A 26,069-nucleotide genomic window follows, 5' to 3' on the forward strand; every position below is an offset into this window, starting at 1 on the left:
TTGGTAATGTGAACGCTTACTCAAAAAAAATAAAAAGTTGCAGCTGTATTTATTGTTTGTATTTTTTCTATTAACTTCCTATAAACAAATTAAAACTTTATATAATACGTGTGATTAATGGAGTGGGAAAGTAAAATGTGACAAAAAAAAGCTTAAATGCAAGGGGAGCAGCCATGTAGTGTTGTGGGACGGAGCGGCTCCGTCCAAAGTGAACGGGCATCACGTCACTACGGTGACGCCAGCCGGCGCTCGTACCACGCACACAACAGGACACCATTCCCACTTCACTTACAGTTTTAATAGCAATTTGGGTGCGCACACAGTTGTTCTACTGCACTTTGAAGCATGCATACATGATACAAACACTGAGCACTGACGAGACTGCAACCACGCCATTCAGGAAGTCCAAATATGGGCGTAGTTTGCGAGCCTCTTTATTGAGGCTCTTCACGCATTTCAGAAATATTCACGTTTTAATAAATTACGTTTTCCATTATTTTTGAGTGGATGATGTGGGCCCATATTTATAAAAATTGTTTTGAGACTTTACTGTGCCTAAAATAACCTGTGATTAAAAACAAGTAAACTAGGGCTGAATCTTATCGTCTGACACATGATGTACAAGTGGTTTGGATTTTTTTTGTAACATACATACATACATACATACATAGATTGTGAGAGAGAATATTACAAGGCCACTTCTGTCAAAATTGATGGATGACATTCTTAATTAGATTAGGGGGGTCATGTGTGGGTCATGACCCCTCCCTAATGAAGATTAATGACCCTTTAATGACTTCCAGATGTCGTTTAATGAGGGTGAATGACCTTTAATGACTTCCTGATGTCATTTAATGAAGATTAATGACCCCTAATGACTTCCTGATGTCATTTAATGAAGATTAATGACCCTTTAATGACTTCCAGATGTCATATAATGAGGGTTAATGACCTTTAATGACTTCCAGATGTCATTTAATGAGGGTTAATGACCTTTAATGACTTCCGGATGTCGTTTAATGAGGATGAATGACCTTTAATGACTTCCGGATGTCGTATAATGAAGATGAATGACCTTTAATGACTTCCAGGTGTTATATAATGAAGATGAATGACCCTTAATGACTTCCTGATGTCATTTAATGAAGATTAATGACCCCTTAATGAAGAGGGATGATGTGTAGGTGGTGTTCCTACCTGTTTTTGCAGATATCATGGCTGACCCGGGTTCAAATGCTAATTGTTTGGTTAACTTCCGGATCCGGTGCACGCCCCCTAGATTGAGTGAATAATAATGAGATTGAATGACGTGATCGGAGGGAGTAGTTTAGTATGGGTAAAACCGCCGGGGGGAAAAGTACTAGCCATTTCTATTATGGTGAAGGGGGAAAAGTATGCGCAAACACGGCTCAAAGATTGTATTTTAGAGGTTGTAAAACAAGAAGTATAAGGTAAGGTTAAACTGTGATACGGTGGTTGGTATTATGAAATTAAAAAACATGAAGTTATACATTATATGTAAAAATGTTGTAAGAGTCGTTCGTGACTGCTGGGGTTGAATCTGAAAATAAACGGATAAAACTATATAATTTCCCCTTACTGATATAGTTACTATCTGACATTTTTGTTCAATATTTCTGTGAGTAGGGGGAAGCATATGCAGTCAAAGATTCATGGGGAGGTCAAATGTATGTCTGTGCTTGTGTGTGCGTACGCGCATGTATGGCTGCATGGGGGTCAAAGAAGTGCGAGGACAGACGGGCGGCTGAAGAAGTGTGAGGTTAGACGGTGGCTATAATGTTGTTAGTTTGAAAAGACAACGCTTCCTAAAATATATTACAAAAATATGCATCTACTTAGATCTGATTCTATTTATAATGATAATTTTATGTAGAAATTGGTGAAAAGCCATCATCAGCGATAGTCTCCTTACCCCTGCGAGGACAGGGGTTGCTGGTCATAAAATTAAATTAGGCTGAAGAAGAACGGATACGCAGCTAATTGCGAGGGGCCATTTTTGGTCTGAGAAAGGCGATTGTTCAATATTCCTGTGAGTAGGGGGAAGCAGAGGCAGTCAAAGATTCACGGGGAGGTCAAATGTATGTCTGAGGGGCCTGTGTATGCGTGTGTGCGTTTGCATGAGAGCTGAACAGTGTAAGATTAAACGGTAACTGTAATGTTGGTTTTCAAGAAGACATTTCCAAAACTGCTTCTTTAAAAAAACATCTACACAGATATCCATTTATGATAGTTTTATGCAGCAACCGATAGTTGAAACATCCTAGCTAACATTTTCTCAAGGATTTGAAAAGTGGTGACAAGTGAAAACTAATTAAGCTTACCTATAGGCGTAACGGTGTGTGGCTTTGAGTCCATCACATACATGCTCTGCATAGAGCATATATGCGTAGCAGCGAGGTATGCGCAGCAGAAAGGGGAGATGTCCCTACACTCGTGAGAATTTTCTGAGGCTTGTTGGAGACACTAGGACTCTGTCACAGTTTGAGTGTGTGTGTTTCAATGACCATAATTGTTGGGGGGCTGGTGGATATGAGCGAGGGGGTTGGTTAGACATCTGCCAGCGTGCTCTCCTTGGGATATTTTCTCAAATACTAAAACCCAAATGCCAGTCCTCTGAACCGAATGACCAGTTGTCTAAACACATTGAATAAATGTAACCCCTCATTTTCCAATGCCATAAAAACATTTTACATGAAGACACAATTCACAAATTGCTCTCATGCGATACAAAATGTTTACCACAAGTCAACAATATTTGAACACAACGGACTTAACTGGCGTTCACACAACAACTCAAAAATTGAATACACTTGTTGCTAATGATGTGACCACACCTATAAACTCAAGTTCAGAGTGTACAGTTTGCTGGAGAGTCCAAACAAGCGCAATGGATAGAGGCAGAGCCAGAGGAAGAGGAATTAGAGGAGGGAGAGGAGCAGGTCGAGCAATGCAAAAGTTATAAAATAGTAACATGGAATGGTAAGGGTATTCGTAAACACGAAAATAAAAATAATAATTTAACCATCTTATTACAGTCTTTCTCAATTGCTAATACACATTTCTTGAAACCTGTACCCATTTTCTAAAAAACCTTAAACACAAACACAAAAATTCTAACAATTTTCACAAAAGCCGTGACTTTTCACTTCAAAACCTATTATCCGGTATTCAAATCCGAACAATATATTCAGATCATACACACAGTAAGTCAAAATATATTCACCATGAGAGCATTTGTTAGACACGACATAAAATAATCTAACACAGAGCATCCAGGGTAGGTAGTCAACAGAGGTTTATTTTACATGCATGAACAAACATAGTTTTTGGCACTAGACAAATTACTAACCAAGTTAAAATTATGGTGAATTCAAATGAAATAGAAAGGGTGTATGAAAATAAATTCCTTGGAGTAGTTATTGATGATAAATTATGTTGGAAGCCACATGTAGAAAATGTTAAAAGGAAAATGTCAAAAATCATCGGGATACTCTATAAAACTAAGGATGTCCTGAACATGAACTCATTATATATATTATATAGTTCATTATTATTACCATATTTGACCTATTGTGTGGAAATCTGGGGGACTGCATATAAAACAAACACTAACTCTGTTTTCAATTTGCAAAAAAGAGCCATAAGGATTATTAATCGTTCAAAATATACAGAATCAACACATCCATTATTTATCAAATTAAATACAATGACATTTTATGACTTGGTTGAGTTTAAAATAGCACAAATAATGTACAAAGTATATAACAATCTACTCTGCTATATTACTCAGACATTGTTTGAAAATAGACACAGTCCTTCTGATATAAGGGGTACACGTGTGTACAAAAAACCCAAAACAAGAACAAATATTAAGCAAAGGTGTGTTTCTGTAAAAGGTGTTAATTTGTGGAATAATCTGGGAATTGACTTGAAAAGATGTGACTCACTTGTTGAGTTAAAAAAAAAAATGTTTAAATGCAAAGTTAAAAAAAATTACTTTTGTCAAATAAGAGCATGAAATTTGTATATAATGAGTATGAGTATATGATTTATAAATGTATTATGGTATATGTTTAGGAATTTCATGTATATATGTTGCTGGATAATGCACGCATCATTTTATTTTTAAAAATATTAACCTAGTATTGTATCAATAATGAAATAAGTTTAAATGTATAATGTATGAGGGGTAGGACTAAATAAGTTAACTTCTTCCTACTCCCTTTTGAACATGTAAACTATGATGAGTTTGTTTTTTGTTTTTTCTTTTCTTCTTTTCTTTTTTAACTTTTGTTTCTCTGCTGTTTGTTTTTATGTTCAATAATTCAATCAAAAAACGTGATAGAGTCAAAATGGGTACTTTTAACAAAAAAAACATGCATTAGTCTTAGGGCAAAATAATTTAGGAATAGTGTGAAATGTGTTTAAGTTTTATCCAAAAAGAGTGGATGAGTTTTGAGAATTGGGTCTAAGCCTGAACCGTGTGTAAGGTTTGGTCAAAAAAGTGTTTCATTCCAGAAATTAGTCTCGGAAACTGAGAATTTGCTTCATCGAACGGGGTTTGGTGTTTTAGCAACTGATAAAAACTGTTAAGTTAAAAGCGGACATGACAATACAATAACCACACATAACAAAATCAGAACAACCCTATCTCAATTGTAAATAATACATTCAAATATTCACACCAACTTCTAGGCCGTGGGGTGAACCCCAAAAAAGTGCCTAGAAAATGAGTTTCGCTCCACTGTCTGGGCACTACTTGTTCAATGCATTTTTTGATAGATAATACCCTTCTGAACTTTGGGTTAAAAGTTCACCCAATGTTTTCCTGCCCCAATTTTGTCACAAGCCAGAAATGCATATATGGGTAAATAACAAAAAACGAAAATCTTGTGCTACAGTTTTTGGTTGTAAAACGTCTTACATTAAATTTGGCAACAGAAAATCATTCCCAGATGTTATAAATACATGTACCTAACATCAGAAACAAGTATTGGTGGTTTGGTGCAATCATGTGAATTTAGATAATTAAATATATTAAATTTGTGCCAAAAAAACAAAAAACGCTTCAACTAGAAGTGAAACCAGCACACAGATGTTACATTTAGCTATGTTTATGTTTCATATATGAAAACAATTCACAACCTATTACGTAATGAAAGGTACACAAGAAGCAGCATACATCGGCCAAAAATACTACCATGCACCACAAACCTGGAACAAGGCAAAATGGACTAGATGGAAATAGATGCATTCAGAGCCCAGATTATTATAACATATAGAATATTTATTAAAGTATCAGATTGTGTCATCACAGCATGTCATTTATACCCCCCGTCCCCTACCCAAAAAATATTAATAAAAAAAATAATAATAAAATAAAAATCAAATGTGCATTCACAATAAAACCTTTGGAACTTCAATGGAACAGCTCTCTTTTATTTTTTTGGCAGACCAATTTAACAAAGGTCTGTGTTGTGGAAAAATGGAATACAGACATTTTAATTTTTGCTTGAAAAGTGTTAAAATGGAGAGTTAACATCTTGATAATGAAACAAACAAAATGGCAGATTTTACATAGATTTTACAGCCCTGCACTGTAAAGTGTCCTCGTATGCCCTGTCATTTTCCAACCTGATGTTGTACCAGCCATGTGTTAGTGTCACGTTCTTGGCTTACATCAGTAGACTCAGTAGTTGATGTATCTGATGAGTGAGGTACCCTGTCTAAAAGTTTGTCAGTTGTTGGTAATGTCTCTACAAAAACCATTTCAGAGTTGTTGCTGGAAAGGGGTGTGAAAAACCAGTTGGGGGAAATCACGCCTCAATCTTCGTTTCAGTATATCCTGCCTGAAATAGAAAATTGAAGGTGAAGATGAGCACAAGATACACATATTCACATCACACTAGGGCTGCTCTATTATGGAAAAAAATAATCATCACAATTATTTTGGTAATAATTGAAATCAAGATTATTCTAAACAATTATATTTTGTTCAAATCAAGAAAATATTTCAACATTTGAAAATAAGACAATCACAATCATATGAAACTATAATTATGTAAGTTGCTTTTGGATCCAACAAAATTTTTAATATATTATTATTATTATTATTATTATTATGACGTTAGCAAAAATTTGAAGTTGGGGTGCAGTGTGTGTGTGCAGTAAGCTAGTTTTGACATGGGTGTGTGGTAAAATAACTCGTGTGGGCGTGCCACAACTCAAAATTAGTATTATTAGTGCTGCAGCTATCGAATATTTTGGTATTTGGATATCCTACTGAAAATTCTAGTGAATAATCGTATATTTGGATAGAAATACAAATATACCTATAGGCCTATATACTTTCTTGGTCAAAGAACAATTATAAATACAGAAGACAAAAAAAACACATTTGCATGTAATAATTAACAACCAACTGGTTTTCATTTTTAGAGAATCAATTTTATTTATTTATTTATTTTTAACTTAAATTGAGCTTGTCAGCAAACTATTTTTCTCTGAAACAGTGAGATTTTAGACAAATCTCTCCCCATAGATTTCATAAATGTGTTTCAATGTGAAGATTTATATGTTACCTGTAGTCTGAAGCATCAAGATCCCCGTGTTTATTAACACTGTTCACAAACCCCTTAGCTTGTCCATTCTCATCACATCTTTGTCAACTATAATCCTTTGACGGATTACTTGTTCACAAAAAGAATTTGTAGCTCTCTAAAACACACACACACTCACTTAATATGTGCAGAGTCATGCTTTCTAATTAATGCTGTCTCGAAATGTAAACAAAATACAAGTGACATATTGCTGACCAATGCTTTACTTTTGAAATGTGTAATTTTAGCAAAGTGACAATGAAATAGTGCAATGTAACAACTCACATTTGTTCGTCCCTGGTTGCTGTTGACTTTAAGAACCTTGTGTAATCTCTGAAACAAAACTGCACCTCCAATTGTGACACAGTCTTTTGTCTTGAATATGCAGAAGAATGGAACAGTCTTTCTTCATCTCAGCGGCCTGGAGCAACCAACCCGCTTTTAGACAAAAAAGAATTACATTATAAGTGTTATTGTCACATCACCTCTTTACAGTATATGCACATCACAGATTTAAGTAAAGTAAAGTGTTTGTTGAGGTTGATGAGAGAGAGTTTGGGGGGAAAGGGGTGTGTGTAGCTGTGACTATATTATGACTCTGATGGGCACAGGTAACTCGAGTTTGGTAACAACTATTGGATTCACTCGATAAATCATTCAGCAGCTCGCGTTTTTACTAAACTATAGCCTTAAAACTTAACCTAGCAAAAAATTATTTTCAGCCCTATACTAAATATCGGTCACATTAATAACAGAAATGGGCACGCGTGTGTGTAGCACATACCTGCTGACAATGTTTCTGCTTTGGCGAGATGATCCCTCTTCCGTGTGCCTTCCAATCCCAGACGGGTCTACTTTGAAATTTATTTTTACAAATGATGCAGATGGCTGGAAGAACGGGGCCAGCTGAAGCGATGGGGAAACCTGAACGGGAACGAAGTTTTTTCACCACTTTCTTTCTAACTTTTTTTCTCCTTTCGCTCTCCGACGTTGTGGTCGCCATTTTTGTTATGCGGTTGCTATGGTGAGGAGAAAGCAGCAGCCACCTGATCGTTCAGTTTCGCTCCACTACCAGGGGCACAAAATAATCTTTACTTCATAAAATAGATTTATTAGTAGTAAGTAAGAATCCGTGGAGTTCACCCTCTGAAAACCTGCCAATTTTGTGTTTTCGGTGGTGAAACCCCGGCACTATTTTGCGATGAGGCGCAGTGATCTCTCGTGTGGGCGTAGTGCCATTAGGTCGGTAGTGGTGTGATTTAGGTCACATGAGCCAATCATCATCATATCACACTGCACCCCAACTTCAAATTTTTGCTAACTTATTAATAATAATAATAATAATCATAATAATAATATATTAAAAATTTTGTTGGATCCAAAAGCAACTTACATAATTATAGTTTCATATGATTGTGATTGTCTTATTTTCAAATGTTGAAATATTTTCTTGATTTGAACAAAATATAATTGTTTAGAATAATCTTGATTTCAATTATTAACAAAATAATTGTGATGATTATTTTTTTCCATAATAGAGCAGCCCTAGTGTGATGTGAATATGTGTATCTTGTGCTCATCTTCCCCTTCAATTTTCTATTTCAGGCAGGATATACTGAAACGAAGATTGAGGCGTGATTTCCCCCATCTGGTTTTTCACACCCCTTTCCAGCAACAACTCTGAAATGGTTTTTGTAGAGACATTACCAACAACTGACAAACTTTTAGACAGGGTACCTCACTCATCAGATACATCAACTACTGAGTCTACTGATGTAAGCCAAGAACGTGACACTAACACATGGCTGGTACAACATCAGGTTGGAAAATGACAGGGCATACGAGGACACTTTACAGTGCAGGGCTGTAAAATCTATGTAAAATCTGCCATTTTGTTTGTTTCATTATCAAGATGTTAACTCTCCATTTTAACACTTTTCAAGCAAAAATTAAAATGTCTGTATTCCATTTTTCCACAACACAGACCTTTGTTAAATTGGTCTGCCAAAAAAATAAAAGAGAGCTGTTCCATTGAAGTTCCAAAGGTTTTATTGTGAATGCACATTTGATTTTTATTTTATTATTATTTTTTTTATTAATATTTTTTGGGTAGGGGACGGGGGGTATAAATGACATGCTGTGATGACACAATCTGATACTTTAATAAATATTCTATATGTTATAATAATCTGGGCTCTGAATGCATCTATTTCCATCTAGTCCATTTTGCCTTGTTCCAGGTTTGTGGTGCATGGTAGTATTTTTGGCCGATGTATGCTGCTTCTTGTGTACCTTTCATTACGTAATAGGTTGTGAATTGTTTTCATATATGAAACATAAACATAGCTAAATGTAACATCTGTGTGCTGGTTTCACTTCTAGTTGAAGCGTTTTTTGTTTTTTTGGCACAAATTTAATATATTTAATTATCTAAATTCACATGATTGCACCAAACCACCAATACTTGTTTCTGATGTTAGGTACATGTATTTATAACATCTGGGAATGATTTTCTGTTGCCAAATTTAATGTAAGACGTTTTACAACCAAAAACTGTAGCACAAGATTTTCGTTTTTTGTTATTTACCCATATATGCATTTCTGGCTTGTGACAAAATTGGGGCAGGAAAACATTGGGTGAACTTTTAACCCAAAGTTCAGAAGGGTATTATCTATCAAAAAATGCATTGAACAAGTAGTGCCCAGACAGTGGAGCGAAACTCATTTTCTAGGCACTTTTTTGGGGTTCACCCCACGGCCTAGAAGTTGGTGTGAATATTTGAATGTATTATTTACAATTGAGATAGGGTTGTTCTGATTTTGTTATGTGTGGTTATTGTATTGTCATGTCCGCTTTTAACTTAACAGTTTTTATCAGTTGCTAAAACACCAAACCCCGTTCGATGAAGCAAATTCTCAGTTTCCGAGACTAATTTCTGGAATGAAACACTTTTTTGACCAAACCTTACACACGGTTCAGGCTTAGACCCAATTCTCAAAACTCATCCACTCTTTTTGGATAAAACTTAAACACATTTCACACTATTCCTAAATTATTTTGCCCTAAGACTAATGCATGTTTTTTTTGTTAAAAGTACCCATTTTGACTCTATCACGTTTTTTGACTGAATTATTGAACATAAAAACAAACAGCAGAGAAACAAAAGTTAAAAAAGAAAAGAAGAAAAGAAAAAACAAAAAACAAACTCATCATAGTTTACATGTTCAAAAGGGAGTAGGAAGAAGTTAACTTATTTAGTCCTACCCCTCATACATTATACATTTAAACTTATTTCATTATTGATACAATACTAGGTTAATATTTTTAAAAATAAAATGATGCGTGCATTATCCAGCAACATATATACATGAAATTCCTAAACATATACCATAATACATTTATAAATCATATACTCATACTCATTATATACAATTTTCATGCTCTTATTTGACAAAAGTAATTTTTTTTAACTTTGCATTTAAACATTTTTTTTTTTAACTCAACAAGTGAGTCACATCTTTTCAAGTCAATTCCCAGATTATTCCACAAATTAACACCTTTTACAGAAACACACCTTTGCTTAATATTTGTTCTTGTTTTGGGTTTTTTGTACACACTTGTACCCCTTATATCAGAAGGACTGTGTCTATTTTCAAACAATGTCTGAGTAATATAGCAGAGTAGATTGTTATATACTTTGTACATTATTTGTGCTATTTTAAACTCAACCAAGTCATAAAATGTCATTGTATTTAATTTGATAAATAATGGATGTGTTGATTCTGTATATTTTGAACGATTAATAATCCTTATGGCTCTTTTTTGCAAATTGAAAACAGAGTTAGTGTTTGTTTTATATGCAGTCCCCCAGATTTCCACACAATAGGTCAAATATGGTAATAATAATGAACTATATAATATATATAATGAGTTCATGTTCAGGACATCCTTAGTTTTATAGAGTATCCCGATGATTTTTGACATTTTCCTTTTAACATTTTCTACATGTGGCTTCCAACATAATTTATCATCAATAACTACTCCAAGGAATTTATTTTCATACACCCTTTCTATTTCATTTGAATTCACCATAATTTTAACTTGGTTAGTAATTTGTCTAGTGCCAAAAACTATGTTTGTTCATGCATGTAAAATAAACCTCTGTTGACTACCTACCCTGGATGCTCTGTGTTAGATTATTTTATGTCGTGTCTAACAAATGCTCTCATGGTGAATATATTTTGACTTACTGTGTGTATGATCTGAATATATTGTTCGGATTTGAATACCGGATAATAGGTTTTGAAGTGAAAAGTCACGGCTTTTGTGAAAATTGTTAGAATTTTTGTGTTTGTGTTTAAGGTTTTGAGAAAATGGGTACAGGTTTCAAGAAATGTGTATTAGCAATTGAGAAAGACTGTAATAAGATGGTTAAATTATTATTTTTATTTTCGTGTTTACGAATACCCTTACCATTCCATGTTACTATTTTATAACTTTTGCATTGCTCGACCTGCTCCTCTCCCTCCTCTAATTCCTCTTCCTCTGGCTCTGCCTCTATCCATTGCGCTTGTTTGGACTCTCCAGCAAACTGTACACTCTGAACTTGAGTTTATAGGTGTGGTCACATCATTAGCAACAAGTGTATTCAATTTTTGAGTTGTTGTGTGAACGCCAGTTAAGTCCGTTGTGTTCAAATATTGTTGACTTGTGGTAAACATTTTGTATCGCATGAGAGCAATTTGTGAATTGTGTCTTCATGTAAAATGTTTTTATGGCATTGGAAAATGAGGGGTTACATTTATTCAATGTGTTTAGACAACTGGTCATTCGGTTCAGAGGACTGGCATTTGGGTTTTAGTATTTGAGAAAATATCCCAAGGAGAGCACGCTGGCAGACGTCTAACCAACCCCCTCGCTCATATCCACCAGCCCCCCAACAATTATGGTCATTGAAACACACACACTCAAACTGTGACAGAGTCCTAGTGTCTCCAACAAGCCTCAGAAAATTCTCACGAGTGTAGGGACATCTCCCCTTTCTGCTGCGCATACCTCGCTGCTACGCATATATGCTCTATGCAGAGCATGTATGTGATGGACTCAAAGCCACACACCGTTACGCCTATAGGTAAGCTTAATTAGTTTTCACTTGTCACCACTTTTCAAATCCTTGAGAAAATGTTAGCTAGGATGTTTCAACTATCGGTTGCTGCATAAAACTATCATAAATGGATATCTGTGTAGATGTTTTTTTAAAGAAGCAGTTTTGGAAATGTCTTCTTGAAAACCAACATTACAGTTACCGTTTAATCTTACACTGTTCAGCTCTCATGCAAACGCACACACGCATACACAGGCCCCTCAGACATACATTTGACCTCCCCGTGAATCTTTGACTGCCTCTGCTTCCCCCTACTCACAGGAATATTGAACAATCGCCTTTCTCAGACCAAAAATGGCCCCTCGCAATTAGCTGCGTATCCGTTCTTCTTCAGCCTAATTTAATTTTATGACCAGCAACCTCTGTCCTCGCAGGGGTAAGGAGACTATCGCTGATGATGGCTTTTCACCAATTTCTACATAAAATTATCATTATAAATAGAATCAGATCTAAGTAGATGCATATTTTTGTAATATATTTTAGGAAGCGTTGTCTTTTCAAACTAACAACATTATAGCCACCGTCTAACCTCACACTTCTTCAGCCGCCCGTCTGTCCTCACACTTCTTTGACCCCCATGCAGCCATACATGCGCGTACGCACACACAAGCACAGACATACATTTGACCTCCCCATGAATCTTTGACTGCATATGCTTCCCCCTACTCACAGAAATATTGAACAAAAATGTCAGATAGTAACTATATCAGTAAGGGGAAATTATATAGTTTATTTTCAGATTCAACCCCAGCAGTCACGAACGACTCTTACAACATTTTTACATATAATGTATAACTTCATGTTTTTTAATTTCATAATACCAACCACCGTATCACAGTTTAACCTTACCTTATACTTCTTGTTTTACAACCTCTAAAATACAATCTTTGAGCCGTGTTTGCGCATACTTTTCCCCCTTCACCATAATAGAAATGGCTAGTACTTTTCCCCCCGGCGGTTTTACCCATACTAAACTACTCCCTCCGATCACGTCATTCAATCTCATTTTTATTCACTCAATCTAGGGGGCGTGCACCGGATCCGGAAGTTAACCAAACAATTAGCATTTGAACCCGGGTCAGCCATGATATCTGCAAAAACAGGTAGGAACACCACCTACACATCATCCCTCTTCATTAAGGGGTCATTAATCTTCATTAAATGACATCAGGAAGTCATTAAGGGTCATTCATCTTCATTATATAACACCTGGAAGTCATTAAAGGTCATTCATCTTCATTATACGACATCCGGAAGTCATTAAAGGTCATTCATCCTCATTAAACGACATCCGGAAGTCATTAAAGGTCATTAACCCTCATTAAATGACATCTGGAAGTCATTAAAGGGTCATTAATCTTCATTAAATGACATCAGGAAGTCATTAGGGGTCATTAATCTTCATTAAATGACATCAGGAAGTCATTAAAGGTCATTAACCCTCATTATATGACATCTGGAAGTCATTAAAGGGTCATTAATCTTCATTAGGGAGGGGTCATGACCCACACATGACCCCCCTAATCTAATTAAGAATGTCATCCATCAAATTTTGACAGAAGCGGCCTTGTAATATTCTCTCTATCGTGTAATTTATTATCTCAGGTTTTGGACAGGTAATACTGGTTTGGCTGCCATGTGCATGGCTGATGTTAAGAGCTTACTGTATATAAATGGACTCAGTTGGGTTTACATTTCACAGCTAATTTTATCCTGATGGCCTTTGTGTTAATTTAATTGTTCATATTTATGACAACATGATGCGAACAAGTCTTTGAATAGCCCTCACAGATGTAGCTTATCAGAGAACATTTATATATGCGTTAATTTCATAACAATTTCACTGTAGAAACAGTAAATTAACATGAAAACGCTGCGGGAAAACAAATATTTTCAAGTTTGGTTGGCTTAGTGGGTGGCAACGTTAAGATGGCTGCCAGTGGCTTCACTTCTCGCTATGTTGACATAAGTGGAATTGTGAGTCTGTATATGTCCGTGAATGTCGCTCACCGTAATCCATGGAATGCTCAAGAAGTTTAGGTGAATGCACAGTCACATGGAAAATTAGAGGGAACATTGGTCTTGAACCTTATAAGTGATAATTCAAAGTTGAAAGGTTTTGACAATTATAAATTGGCCATTGATGCAGCTGTTGCAGGTGTCTGGCCGTATTTGATTATTTGTGGATCTGCCATTAATGCATGTGCAAATTATATTCCGCCAAGTACATCATCTTTTGCGTCAACCCTTGCAAAGTGTAAGGGGAAGTAAGAATAGGGACTTTTTGAAGATGACCAGAAGGTTCCAAAAGGAAGTGAACAAGTTATAAATAACAGATTTAACAGCCGAAAAGGATCTTTCCCAAATTGACAAGCGGTCAGACTGAACCAAGCTGCGTGGATTGGTCTGGCAGAAAAAAAAAAAGAAAAAAAAAATTCTGCTATTTTGCACAGTGCAGCTAAAATAATGTTTTTCTCTATTAGCCTTACGCAAAAATAACTAATGACAGTGTGGGAATAATTGTAAATAAGTTATACATTTGCTGCAATGAAGTACTGCTTCTGCTTGCAATGAAGAATTGCTTCTACTTGCAATAAAGAATGCTTTGCTCTGCACTCACATTCACATAGCCTAGCAGAAGATGACTCAAGGAGCTGAAGAACCACAACATCTAACGCAGCAGAACAGTTCGAGCCAGTCTGCTGAGGCCGCCTGTTTTCTGTTAAGAAATGATTGCAAACTTGACCACACATGTACTCAGTAATCTTCCACTCACATGCACAACACATAGACAAACAGGTACACTGTGTTCCAACTATGCCTTGCATTTGCATTTTTAGGGTTGGAACACCCATGTAACTAGGGGCGTGGAAAGGGTGTGGAAAACCAAATAAAAAGAGAGGATGAGGTTCAGAGAATGCAGAAGTGAATTGTATCAGTCAGTTCCTCTCCTCTCCTCTCCTCTCCTCTCCTCTCTCCTTCGAGCCTTGAACTGAGCGTCTTCTGTTGTCTTTAATAGATGTTAAACCGGTAAGCCTGATAGGCAGATAAAAGAGGAACACACTTGTGACGTGCTAGAGAGAAGCCATTGAGTAATCTAAATTCTTAAAATAGCTAAACTGTTTTTAGTAAAATTTGATTATTGTGTAAGAGGTGACCTGACCAGTCTGACCCATTACTTTGTAATAATTAGGGCCCGCTGCGAGGTCCCTATTGTTTTTCGATCGGATTATTATTCTTATTCTTATTATTATTATTAGGGCCCGAGCAGCGACTGCTGCGAGGTCCCTTTTGTTTTTGTAAGAATTCTTCTTCTTCATCTTCTTCTTCTCCATAAACAATCACATTTTTGAGGGCCTAAACATTTACGAAAACTCACCAAACTTTGCAATCTCTTTGGGCCCGGCGAAAAATGTGATATTATGAAGTTGTCATAACGCGACTCTATAGCGTCCCCGAGCGTAGAAAAATAAAAACCAATCCCGACCCGTTTGACCTAGAACTACGAAAATTGGCAGGCACATGTAGCACCCCGAGACGCACAAAAAAGTCATTGGAAGCCATTTCCTAAAATGTACAGGAAGTGAGCTATGAATTTTTGAATGGCCAATTTTGGCCCATTTTGGCACATTCACTGTGGTCATGCTTTTTCCCTTTTTGCAAACATTTTTCATCCAATTAACTTCAAACTTGCCATGGATCATCTCAAGACCCGAGACAACAACTGGGCAAAAAATATTGACTTTTTGAAATACTATATGACGGGGCGGGGCCTTTAAAATTTCATTTGTCCAGAAAGACAAAATGCTTAATAACTCCCATGTACAAGCTCCAAAAAATCTCAAACTTCTCATGCAACTTAATAGCCACGGCCTGAAAACATCTATATGAAAAAATTCAGTTATACATATAGCGCCACCTCGTGGTGACAATAAATGTCATACTTTACGTTTTTAGCTACTGTGCCAAGCTTTTTGAAGGGATCCAATTGAAAATTGGTCAGAAAAGCCTTAAAGACCAAATGTGAAGTAATTTCATTAAATACCATATAGGGTCACAATAGAAGCATTGAAACACTGTCCAACAAATAAAGTATGAAAAAATAATTTATATGTTATATATTTGACGAAATAATCGCTTTTCCGAAGTTTGAGCTTGTCGGGCGACAAACCCGGAAGTGATACGTCACACCGGGAACAGCGATGGCAGCGCTCCATGCAGACGCTATAGAAAGCCACTCAAACGTCGATTCAGACAGCGATATCAGCGATAGTTTAAGCGAAAATGAGGAGAACCAAGTTTTTGAAGAGTTGGAGGAAGAGGAGGAGGTTGGTATTTTATACGTTGGACCTTACATGTACGAGCCAGATGCTAATCAGGATGCTGATAGTGCGCCCAGACGACCTGACATGGAATGGAGACAAGACTCGTCGAGATTACAAGATTGGTAAGATATATGTAGGCAGTGGTATTTTTTTATTTTTATTTGAAGATGCCAGCATTTGGACATAATTTTATATTTTTGTCTGACGTTTTAAAAAAAATAAAAATAAATCGGACTTTATGTTCAAGCAGTTACTCAGTACTTGAGTATTCTTTTCGGCAATGTTTTTTTTTACTTGTACTTGAGAGATTTATCAATGACTATTTCTTACTTTTGTACATGATTCAGTCCACGTACTTGTATATTTTGAAACAAATGTTTTCATAAACAGAATTATTGACTGATTGGTATAGCAATACACTTGTTCAATAACATTTCTGTTCATGGTGTCATCGCTCAGTATTTTACTATTTATTTTTATTTTTTTAATTTCAGGTGTACTTGTGGTAATTGCCAGCAAATGCCTACAGCTGTAGAATGTGTTTGCTGCCATGAAATTCAAAAAGTAGTGACTGTACGTCTACAAGGAGAGGAACACTTCAATCAGGTACTGGACTGCATCACTGATCATCCTGGATTCAATGCTGTGTGCCTGGACCCATATGGATTACAGGTAGCATGGATGACCTACAAGCAACAGTACAGAGGCAAGGCATTTGATGGGCCACAGGATGCCAAGTATAGACATATTGCCTACAGACAATTTGTGCGCTGGTGCTGGAAGTTTCTTGGTCTGGACAACCGTGTTGTCCTTCCAGCATGTGCAGTGTCTTGTATCAGGGCACATTTTCCACCACCAGGAGAAGAGGAGTCAGCTTTATTCAAAGGGTTTCGTGTTTCACAGAGAAATGTTCCAGAACTGTGATTTGGGCTAGTTACATCATAATAAAAATAAACAAATGAGGACAACTTAATACAAGGGATGTGATTCTTTATTTTCTGAGGAATCTCGTATGGTGCTCAGCAATAACATTTGATTTTTCCGGTCTGTTCACTGCTGCTGTAAGAAATTGTGGGTCGACGACCACATCACCGGTTCTGTACTTATTTGGAATGTCAATCAGTTTCATCACCTCTGAAAGGCAGTCATTCACATAGTCTGCAAAAAAAGAAAAAAAAAATTGGGATGATAAATATTTGAGCGACATACATACTTACACTAAGTAATGCATCTGCCTGGAATTGTTTTTGTTTCATAACTTACCATAAGTTGCATCCACCAATATCTTTCTCAGAGAATAGCCACCACTCTTATATTTGGGATAAACGATGCAGTAGGAGTGTATTCCTTCCTTCGTCACTTTCTGTGGTCTCCCAGCATTTTCATTATAATGCATAGCAGCGAGAATGATTCTGGAATTGAACAAAAATTGCCTTATTAACAAATTGTCACATTGTGATGAAATAGCTTTATATCTCAAAGTTCTACATTTCATCCTTATGTTCTACTAGTCATGGACAAATCACACTTGAAGAAGCACATTATATATATATATATATATATATATATATATATATATATATATATATATATATATATATATTTTTTTTTTTTATTTTTTTTTTTTTTTTTATTTTTTTTTTTCTCGATTCTTTGAGATGGCATTTTTGGTTGAACAGATGCAGTGGAAATTTAATAAATTTCCATTGCACTAGCTGTTATGTTTAAGCCATGAGCACCATCTAGAGGAGCCTCAAAGCAAGTGCTTCATTACGTTACTTTCCCCCCTCATCACTATAGTCTCCATTTCATACATATCAAAGTTTTCTTAAACGCACCTGCTTTTCATTCCTTTGTACGAAAAGTTGTACATCTTTGGGGCAAAGTGATTCACCACACTGTGAAAAGCTTCCACACCACTGGTCTGTCCGAGGTGAGACATCTTCATGACATCGTTGACAAACATGGTCTTTGTCAGGAGTTCCACCACTGCGACATTGACTTCGGTACCTTCAATTGAATTTCATTTCCTTAATTAGTTATAAATGTTAGTTGGCGTGTTACAGATGTTTGGTTGTTCTACAGATACAAGGTATGACAATATTTCTATTTTTCAGGTTAAACTAGCAACAACTCTAAGAATAAAAAATAAATAAATACCTGGTAATAGCCATGCCTTGTGTGTAGTAATTGGAGGATGTAAACAATTATCATGCACGTTCTGCAGATGGTCCACACATGCCAGCCACTTCTGCTTCTTTTCCTCTGGTGTCTGGGAGGAAAGTGCACACCAGTACAAATGGCACTTCAAACTCTGTACCCAATCCTTCAGGACAGACATGCTCTTCTTTTTGGCCAAGGAGTCAAGTTTCTTGCACATACCTGTATATATATAATATGATATGAAAACTTGGGAAATGACGTGCGTGATATGTAAGACATAATCCCAAAAGTACTGTATTTATAAACATTGAAACAAACTAACCTTTAACAATGTGCCAACAATCATAATAATGGATTACTTGGGTCCAATTCTCCCTGATCCATTTCGCCACCTGGCGGTGCCTGTCAGTGATGACAACTTTCACATTGAAGCCTTCCAACTCCTGACGGCATCTTTTCAGGCCCTCCAGTTCCATTCCATAGCTTCCTCCAGTCTCGTTACTCTAAGAGATAAGTGTAACATGCGTCATAAGATTAAAATAATGGTCACATAATTATGCCGCGTATAATCTACAAAGGAGTTCATTGGCTATGGTAGTCGCACAAGATTATTCCTACCTGCACCAGATGAACAGTTAGCACTTTGTTGAGGTCCAGTTCCATCAAATTATAACTCCCGTACTTGGCACAGTGACCCATGGAGTCGCATCTTCCATCTCCTCCAAGGACCAGTTCCTTCTCCTTAATGGACCTCAAAAGAGCACACTGCTTCTTTGTCCATGTGGTTGTCAGTGCTTCATGGATATACGTGGCCTGGTGGTGGAAGTATGCCCACTTATTGTGGCACTGAATATTTAGGAATCTGAAAACATATAACCAATACATGTTGATTTTTCAATTCACAGCCCGCGTATCAAAGCAAAAAGTTTAACATTATATGGATAGGTCACAATTACATTTAATTTGTTCCATTTCAGAATTTGGGCTTCATAACAATTCAACCTTATGTTTACCTGAATATTCTTAAAGCCTTGCTTGGCAAACTTCCAGTGAACAGGATTGCTGAGCTGAGGAGGACGTTTAGTCCAGGCAGGTTTCTAACAAAGGGCTGATTACACCACTGATGCTTGTTCCCACAAACAGTGCAAACAGCCTGGATCTTCACCAGTGTCCCTTTGACATAGCGGTAGCAGGTGCTTCTGCCTTTGCAAAGGACACAAACGGCCAAGAGGGTGATCAGGGAGGACTCAAACACCAAGTACTTCCGTTGCTTGTGAAGGTCTTTACTTTCACTGCTCCTGCAAATATATTTCAATAATGCACAATTACCATTAGGAGACAAATGTGAATCAACTGAGCTTGAAAACACAAGCTGATTATCTGTACAGCATTATGCTCTTGTCAATTTGGCCAATTTCAGTTTTGGGGTTATAAATGTCAATTTGTGTAAGTCTCATTTACAATGAAAATAATTATGATAATCTTACAGGATTTCTTCAAAGCTGACATGTGTCACTTCATCGTCTGATGAACTTGGTTCATCTTCATCGCTGTCCTCTCCTGCAATATATTCCACATCTTGGTCTGGGATGTGTTGACCATCCCTTTCCATGTCACTCTCCTCTTCACTATCTGTGTCAACCAGTGACATACAGGCTTTTTTCCTTTTGGGTTCTGTTTGGCCCAAGTTGCATTGTATACCAATGGACCGGTAATTTGCCCTCTTCTTGCATTTCTCACATGGAGGACAATACTTCAATGTCTGCATCACTGAACTAATTGAAAAGATAAACATGTTTTATAATCAACGTATGTATATGATTATCACTAATGGCAGTCATTGTTTCAGTGACCACCATTTCAATGTCTGTATCACGGCCATCCAACACATTTGAATCATGCAAGTACATAGTGACTAAAACAACTCCACCTAACTTACTTTTATCCACATTATGTGGTGGCATAACTTCATCATCTTCGCTGTTAGAACAGGATTCATCCTGCAATAACTGACCCTCGTAATCAGCCATTTCTTGTTCAGAGGCAGCTGCAGAGGTGATAGCCTCAGCTACAGCTCGCTTCCTTTCTCGGTTAGCTGCTGCTGCACGCTGGGCAGGTGGATTTTGAATCTGCTGCTGGTCTTGTGGAGGCAAGTGAATTGTTGGGACAGCAGTTGCATTGAGCAATAACCTGCAGAAACATAAGGAGACACTAAAAATATGCTTCGCTCATAAAACCTATAAAACCAACCAGCATTTAAATATATAATTAAAAAAAATACTATCACATTTCATCTAACCCTGCCTTACCAAATATTTAATTATTTAATGACTCATAAAATGCAGTACGATTGACATATGATTGGCAGTTTTTCAAAAGGACGTGTTATGTTCTTTCATCAACAAAGCAATGCTGCCAACCTATTGAAATTTACTTCCAGAACAATTTGTCTCACTGCCATTATTACTCATCGTTGATATGAAAAGCACCGAGACGTTAGCTTTCGGTTAACGTCGCTAGCTTCTACTGTTCATTCCACAACTGTTGGAAGCTCTGCTTTGTCAAAGTCATCAGTGATCTATCCAAAAATTCCACGTGTTTTCTTAATAATTGTAATCACTTACTTTTTTGCAAATCCTTTATCATAAGCAGACTGGTTGAGGAAGCAGGCATCTTCGAAGTGTTTGTAACACAGAACACTCTTCGACGATGGCGTGAAATTCATTCGCTTCGCGCGAACGAAAGTTGTCCATTTACGTGCCCTGTTATCTTTTGGCCACTCGTACAACTTTTCTTTAGCTTGAGAACAATACATCGCCACACATCGTCGAGTCATCTTACCGAGTAGCAATGCAAACAATGCAGTTCAATGGCCGACTTCTCTCGCAACTTCCCGGTGTGACGTCATTTCCGAAAATTTCCGAAGATTGTCGAAGAAAAGCATTTTCGTTGTCAAGGGCGTTGCTATGGGTTAAACTAAGAACCTGAAAGGGTTGCGTTAAAAAAAACAACGAAAATATGCTGACAATGGTTTAGCCATTGGTATTACTCAAAAACATGGTTGGCCAACCTTACTTCACATTTGGCCTTTAAGATGTTGATCATGCCCCACACCGAATATTGTAACTTTTCGCCAAAGGGCGTGGCCGCTACGGTGCCGCAAAGTCTGGTAATTTTTCGCGGCAATAAAAGCTGCTTTAACTTGACCCAGATGATCCTCTCTTCTCAAAATTTCACACATTTGCTGAGAGTTCAGCCCTTAAGACATCTACGAACTTATATTTCATCTTACTGATAGCGCCACCTACTGGCTAGTTTTTTTCTTTCGATTTTTCTTCAATGTTTTTCTCCAACCACATTAACTGCACCTACCTCATATTTGCTCAGATGGGGGTTTCGGTCTTCATGATGTCACAACACGAAGTTTGTGAGTTTTCGCGAATTGCTGTGGGCGTGGGTAAGTGCTGTTCGCCAAAAAAACAGCCCTGGTTGTACGTTTAAGCAAGTTCTTCAGAAATTTTTAGGTGTATGAGGGAGCCCAAGACCTACAAAAAAGTCTCTTGGAGCCATGTAAACTGTAAAATAAAAAAGTGTGATAACTAAGTCATTTATGAATATTCTTCTACTTTGCACCACTCAAAATGTTCACTGGCATCAGACCTACCCAAACATACATATTTTTGTTATTTAGTTTTATTTATTTTTGATAGCCTCTCTGGACATTAAAAGCAATTTCGTGAATGAAGGATATGCTGAATAACTCCCAGGTACATGCTCCAAAAATATCCCATACTTGAAATGTATATTTATAGTCAAGGCCTGAAGGTATGTCTATGACAAAATTCAGTTATAAATACAGCGCCAACCTAGTCCTTGAGGCATAAAAAAAAAAAATGCCCCACTTACGGTATTTTTGCAAAAATTGTAAACACATTCTAAGTGTGATAACTAAGTCATTTATGAATATTCTTTTACTTTCCACCCCTCAAAATGTTCACTGGCATCAGACCGATCCAAACATATTTACTTTTTTATTTAGTTTTATATTTATTTGATCGCCTCTATGGACAATAAAAGCAACATTGTGCAATGAGTACGAGCGTATGTGTATATGTACTTTTGCAAAAAATACCAATCAGGGCAACTCATTGCCTTAAAATAAAAAATAAAAAATAAAAAAAATACGCTGATTTTTGCAGATCTTAACAATCACCACACATCACAACTGGCAAAAAAAATATAAAAATCCAAATGTAAAGGTTTATCATGGCATTGTCAAAGAAATTCTGCTTCCAATGTGTCAGTACACCAACATGCAAGTACCCCAACGTGCAAGTACCCCAACGTGGCCCGGGCTGCGAGAGCCCTATTCTTTTTTGTTCTAATTATTATTATAATTATTAGGGCCCGAGCAGCGACCGCTGCGAGGTCCCTATTGTTTTTGTAAAAATTATTATTATTATTATTATTATTATTATTATTAGGGCCCGAGCAGCTACCGCTGCTAGGTCCCTATTGTTTTTCGATCGGATTATTATTATTATTATTATTATTTTATTTTTTTTCGGGCCCGAGCAGCGACCGCTGCGAGGTCCCTATTGTTTTTGTAAAAATTCTTCTTCTTCTTCTTCTTCTTCTTCTTCTTTATTCTCCGCAAACGATCCCGATTTTGGTTTATTTTGATTATTATTAAGTCGTCATAACAATGCGACTCGATAGCGCCCCCTAGCGTAGAAAAATAAAAACCAAGCCCGGCACGTTTGAGCTAGAGCAACGAAAATTGGCAGGAACGTGTAGCACCCCGAGACGCACAAAAAAAGTCTATTGGGACCATGTAGCTAAAATGTACAGGAAGTGAGCTATGAATTTTTTTATGTCCAATTTTGGCCTATTTTGGCACATTCACTGTGGTCATGCTTTTTCCCCCTTTGCAAACATTTTTCATCCAATTGACTTCAAACTTGGCATTTATCATCTCAAGACCTGAGAGAACAACTGGGCAAAACATCTTGCCTTTTCGAAATACTATATGACGGGGGCGGGGCATCAAATATTGCCTTTAAAATTTCATTTGTCCAGAAAGAGCAAATGGTTAATAACTCCCATGTTCAAGCTCCAAAAAATCTCAAACTTCTCAGGCAACGTAATAGTCAGGGCCTGAAAACATCTATATGATAAAATTCAGTTATAAATATAGCGCCACCTCGTGGTAACAATAAATGTCATACTTTACGTTTTTAGCTACTGTGCTGAGCTCGTTGAAGGGATCCAGTTGAAAATTGGTCAGAAAAGCCTTAAGATGTTGATCATGCCCCACACCGAATATTGTAACTTTTGGCCATAGGGTGTGGCCGCTACGGGGACGCAAATTTTGAAGATTTTTTGTGACAATAAAAGCTGCATTAACTTGACCGAGATGATCCTATCTTCTCAAAATTTCACATATTTGATGAGAGTCCAGCCCTAAAGACATCTACGAACTTATATTTCATCTTACTGATAGCGCCACCTAGTGGCAATTTTTTTTCTTACGAATTTTCTTCTACGTTTTTCTCCAAACACGTGAACTGGACCGACCTCATATTTGCTCAGATGAGGGTTTCGGCCTTCCCGGTGTCACAACACGAAGTTTGTGAGTTTTCGCGAATTGCTGTGGGCGTGGCTAAGCGCTGTTCGCCAAGAAAACAACGCCAGTTTTGAGGGTCTAAACATGCACAGAAACTCATGAAACTTGGCACACACATCTGGCCTGGTACAATAAGCAATATTTTATTGTTGATTGTGCTATTTTTGAAAAAAAGACTCAATAGCGCCCCCTAGAAATTTTTAACGAAGCAGCCCCGGTTGTACGTTTAAGCAAGAACGACAAATATTTTTAGGTGTATGAGGGAGCCCAAGACCTACAAAAAAAAGTCTCTTGGAACCATATGCTAAAATGAACAGGAAGTGAGCTATGAATTTTTGAATGTCCCATTTTTGACGATTTTTGCACATTTACAGGGGGCATACTTTTGCCCACTTCTCCTACACGTTTCATCCGACTGAGTTAAGACTTGGCCTGGACCATGTCAAGACCTGTGCCAACGACAGGGGGAAAAATCTTGACTTTTCGAACTACTATATGATGAGGGCCGGGCATCAAAATTTGTGTTTCGCACTGAAAAAGGATAAGCTTAATAACTCCCCGGTACATGCTCCAAAAAATCCCAAACTTGACATGTATGTTTATCGTCAAGGCCTGAAGCTATCTCTATGACAACATTCAGTTATATATGCAGCGTCACCTAGCCCTTGAGGCATAAAAAAAATACCCCACATACGGTATTTTGTACAAAAAATGTAAACTCATTCTAAGTGTGATAACTAAGTCATTTATGAATATTCTTTTAGTTTCCACCACTCAAAATGTTCACTGGCATCAGACTTATCCAAACATATATATATTTTTATTTATTTTTGATAGCCTCTGTGGACATTAAAAGCAATATCGTGAATGAAGGATATGCATAATAACTCCACGGTACATGCTCCAAAAAAAATCCCACACTTGACATATATGCTTATAATCAAGGCCTGAAGGTATCTCTATGACAACATTCAGTTATAAATACAGCGCCACCTCGCCCTTAAGGCATAATATATATAAAATAAAATAAAACACATACGGTATTTTGTACAAAAAATGTAAACTCATTCTAAGTGTGATAACTAAGTCATTTATGAATATTCTTTTAGTTTCCACCACTCAAATTGCTCACTGGCTTCACACCGATCCAAACGTATGTACGTTTCCATTTTGTTTTATTCATTTTTGATTGCCCCTTTGGACAATAAAAGTAACATTGTGCAATGAGTACAATGAGCGATGATGTATATATACACTTTTACAAAAAATACCAATCAGGGCAACTCATTGCCTAAAAATAAATCAGGACGCTGATTTTTGCAGGTCTTAATCACCAAAACCCGTTGAGCTTGACACACACTGGCAAAAAAAATTTTCTACATGTAAAGTTTTATTATGCCATTTTCAAAGAAATTTTGCTTCCAATATGCCAGTACCCCAACGTGCCAGTACCCTAACGTGCAAGTACCCCAACGTGCAAGGACCCCAACGTGGCCCGGAAAGTTTTACCAAAGATTAATTATTTATTTTCAATGATTCCATTTAAACCTACGTCTAACTGGTTCCAATCGCTGGACTCTGCTATCATAAAATTCTATTGGAATAAAAAAAAAAGCCAAAATTAGTCTATCTACTCTTCAGGAAAGTAAATCTAAAGGAGGTTTAGAGGCACCAAACTTTATGTACTATTATATAGCTAATCAACTACAATATCTTGTGCTATGGACACAACCCAACAGAGATACTAACTGTTGGTTGGAATTGGAGCAGAAGGATTGTAATAATCTTAGACTGTTAGATTTACTCTTTATTACAAAATCAATAAAACGACATAATTGTTTTAAAAACCCAATGATAGCCGCCACCCTGACTGCCTGGTGGAAGGCATTAGAAATTACAAACTCCCAATTGGCGCCCTGTGGGCTCTCTCCCATTTGGCATAACCCCGACTTTCAACTTAATAATCAGTCGTTCCATTTAAGCTTATGGGAGCAGAAAGGAATTACACACCTTCATCATCTTTTCTCAGATAATAAGTTTATATCGTATACAAACTTGGTCCAGAAATATGAAATAAAAAATGGAAATTTCTTACATTATCTGCAAGTTAAAAATATGGTTAAGAAACAAATCCCAACACTTCAGGATACGCTCCAACTGCCTGTCTTAG

The 26,069-nt window shown here is 36.9% G+C and overlaps 2 protein-coding genes and 1 long non-coding RNA gene across 9 annotated transcripts in view; all 3 read right to left on the reverse strand.

Annotated features, from left to right (window-relative positions):
* Nucleotides 1–26,069, reverse strand: part of LOC144030661 (methylmalonic aciduria and homocystinuria type D homolog, mitochondrial-like) — a 167,251-nt gene that overhangs the window by 56,268 nt on the left and 84,914 nt on the right. The window lies entirely within an intron of this gene.
* LOC144030665 (uncharacterized) lies at nt 3,195–7,893 on the reverse strand. The gene is made up of 3 exons (XR_013287315.1): nt 7,405–7,893; nt 6,906–7,058; nt 3,195–5,870 (listed from the first exon to the last, which is right to left on the reverse strand). It is a non-coding gene; the product is annotated as an uncharacterized LOC144030665 (long non-coding RNA).
* On the reverse strand, nt 17,084–21,820 carry LOC144031011 (uncharacterized). 2 transcript variants are annotated; one of them, XM_077537698.1, is made up of 11 exons: nt 21,115–21,820; nt 20,898–21,001; nt 20,213–20,463; nt 19,761–20,043; nt 19,287–19,571; nt 18,892–19,135; nt 18,596–18,776; nt 18,271–18,492; nt 17,949–18,120; nt 17,374–17,522; nt 17,084–17,268 (listed from the first exon to the last, which is right to left on the reverse strand). In XM_077537698.1, the coding sequence occupies exons 2-11, from the start codon at nt 20,996–20,998 to the stop codon at nt 17,102–17,104; spliced, it is 2,055 nt and encodes a 684-aa protein (XP_077393824.1). In that variant the 5' UTR covers nt 20,999–21,001; nt 21,115–21,820; the 3' UTR covers nt 17,084–17,101. The 2 variants fall into 2 exon arrangements, with proteins under 2 accessions (XP_077393824.1, XP_077393823.1); XM_077537697.1 differs by having other exon boundaries at nt 20,898–21,820.

The sequence above is a fragment of the Festucalex cinctus genome, chromosome 11 (assembly GCF_051991245.1).
Source record: "Festucalex cinctus isolate MCC-2025b chromosome 11, RoL_Fcin_1.0, whole genome shotgun sequence".
In the NCBI taxonomy this organism is placed as follows: Eukaryota; Metazoa; Chordata; class Actinopteri; order Syngnathiformes; family Syngnathidae; genus Festucalex; species Festucalex cinctus.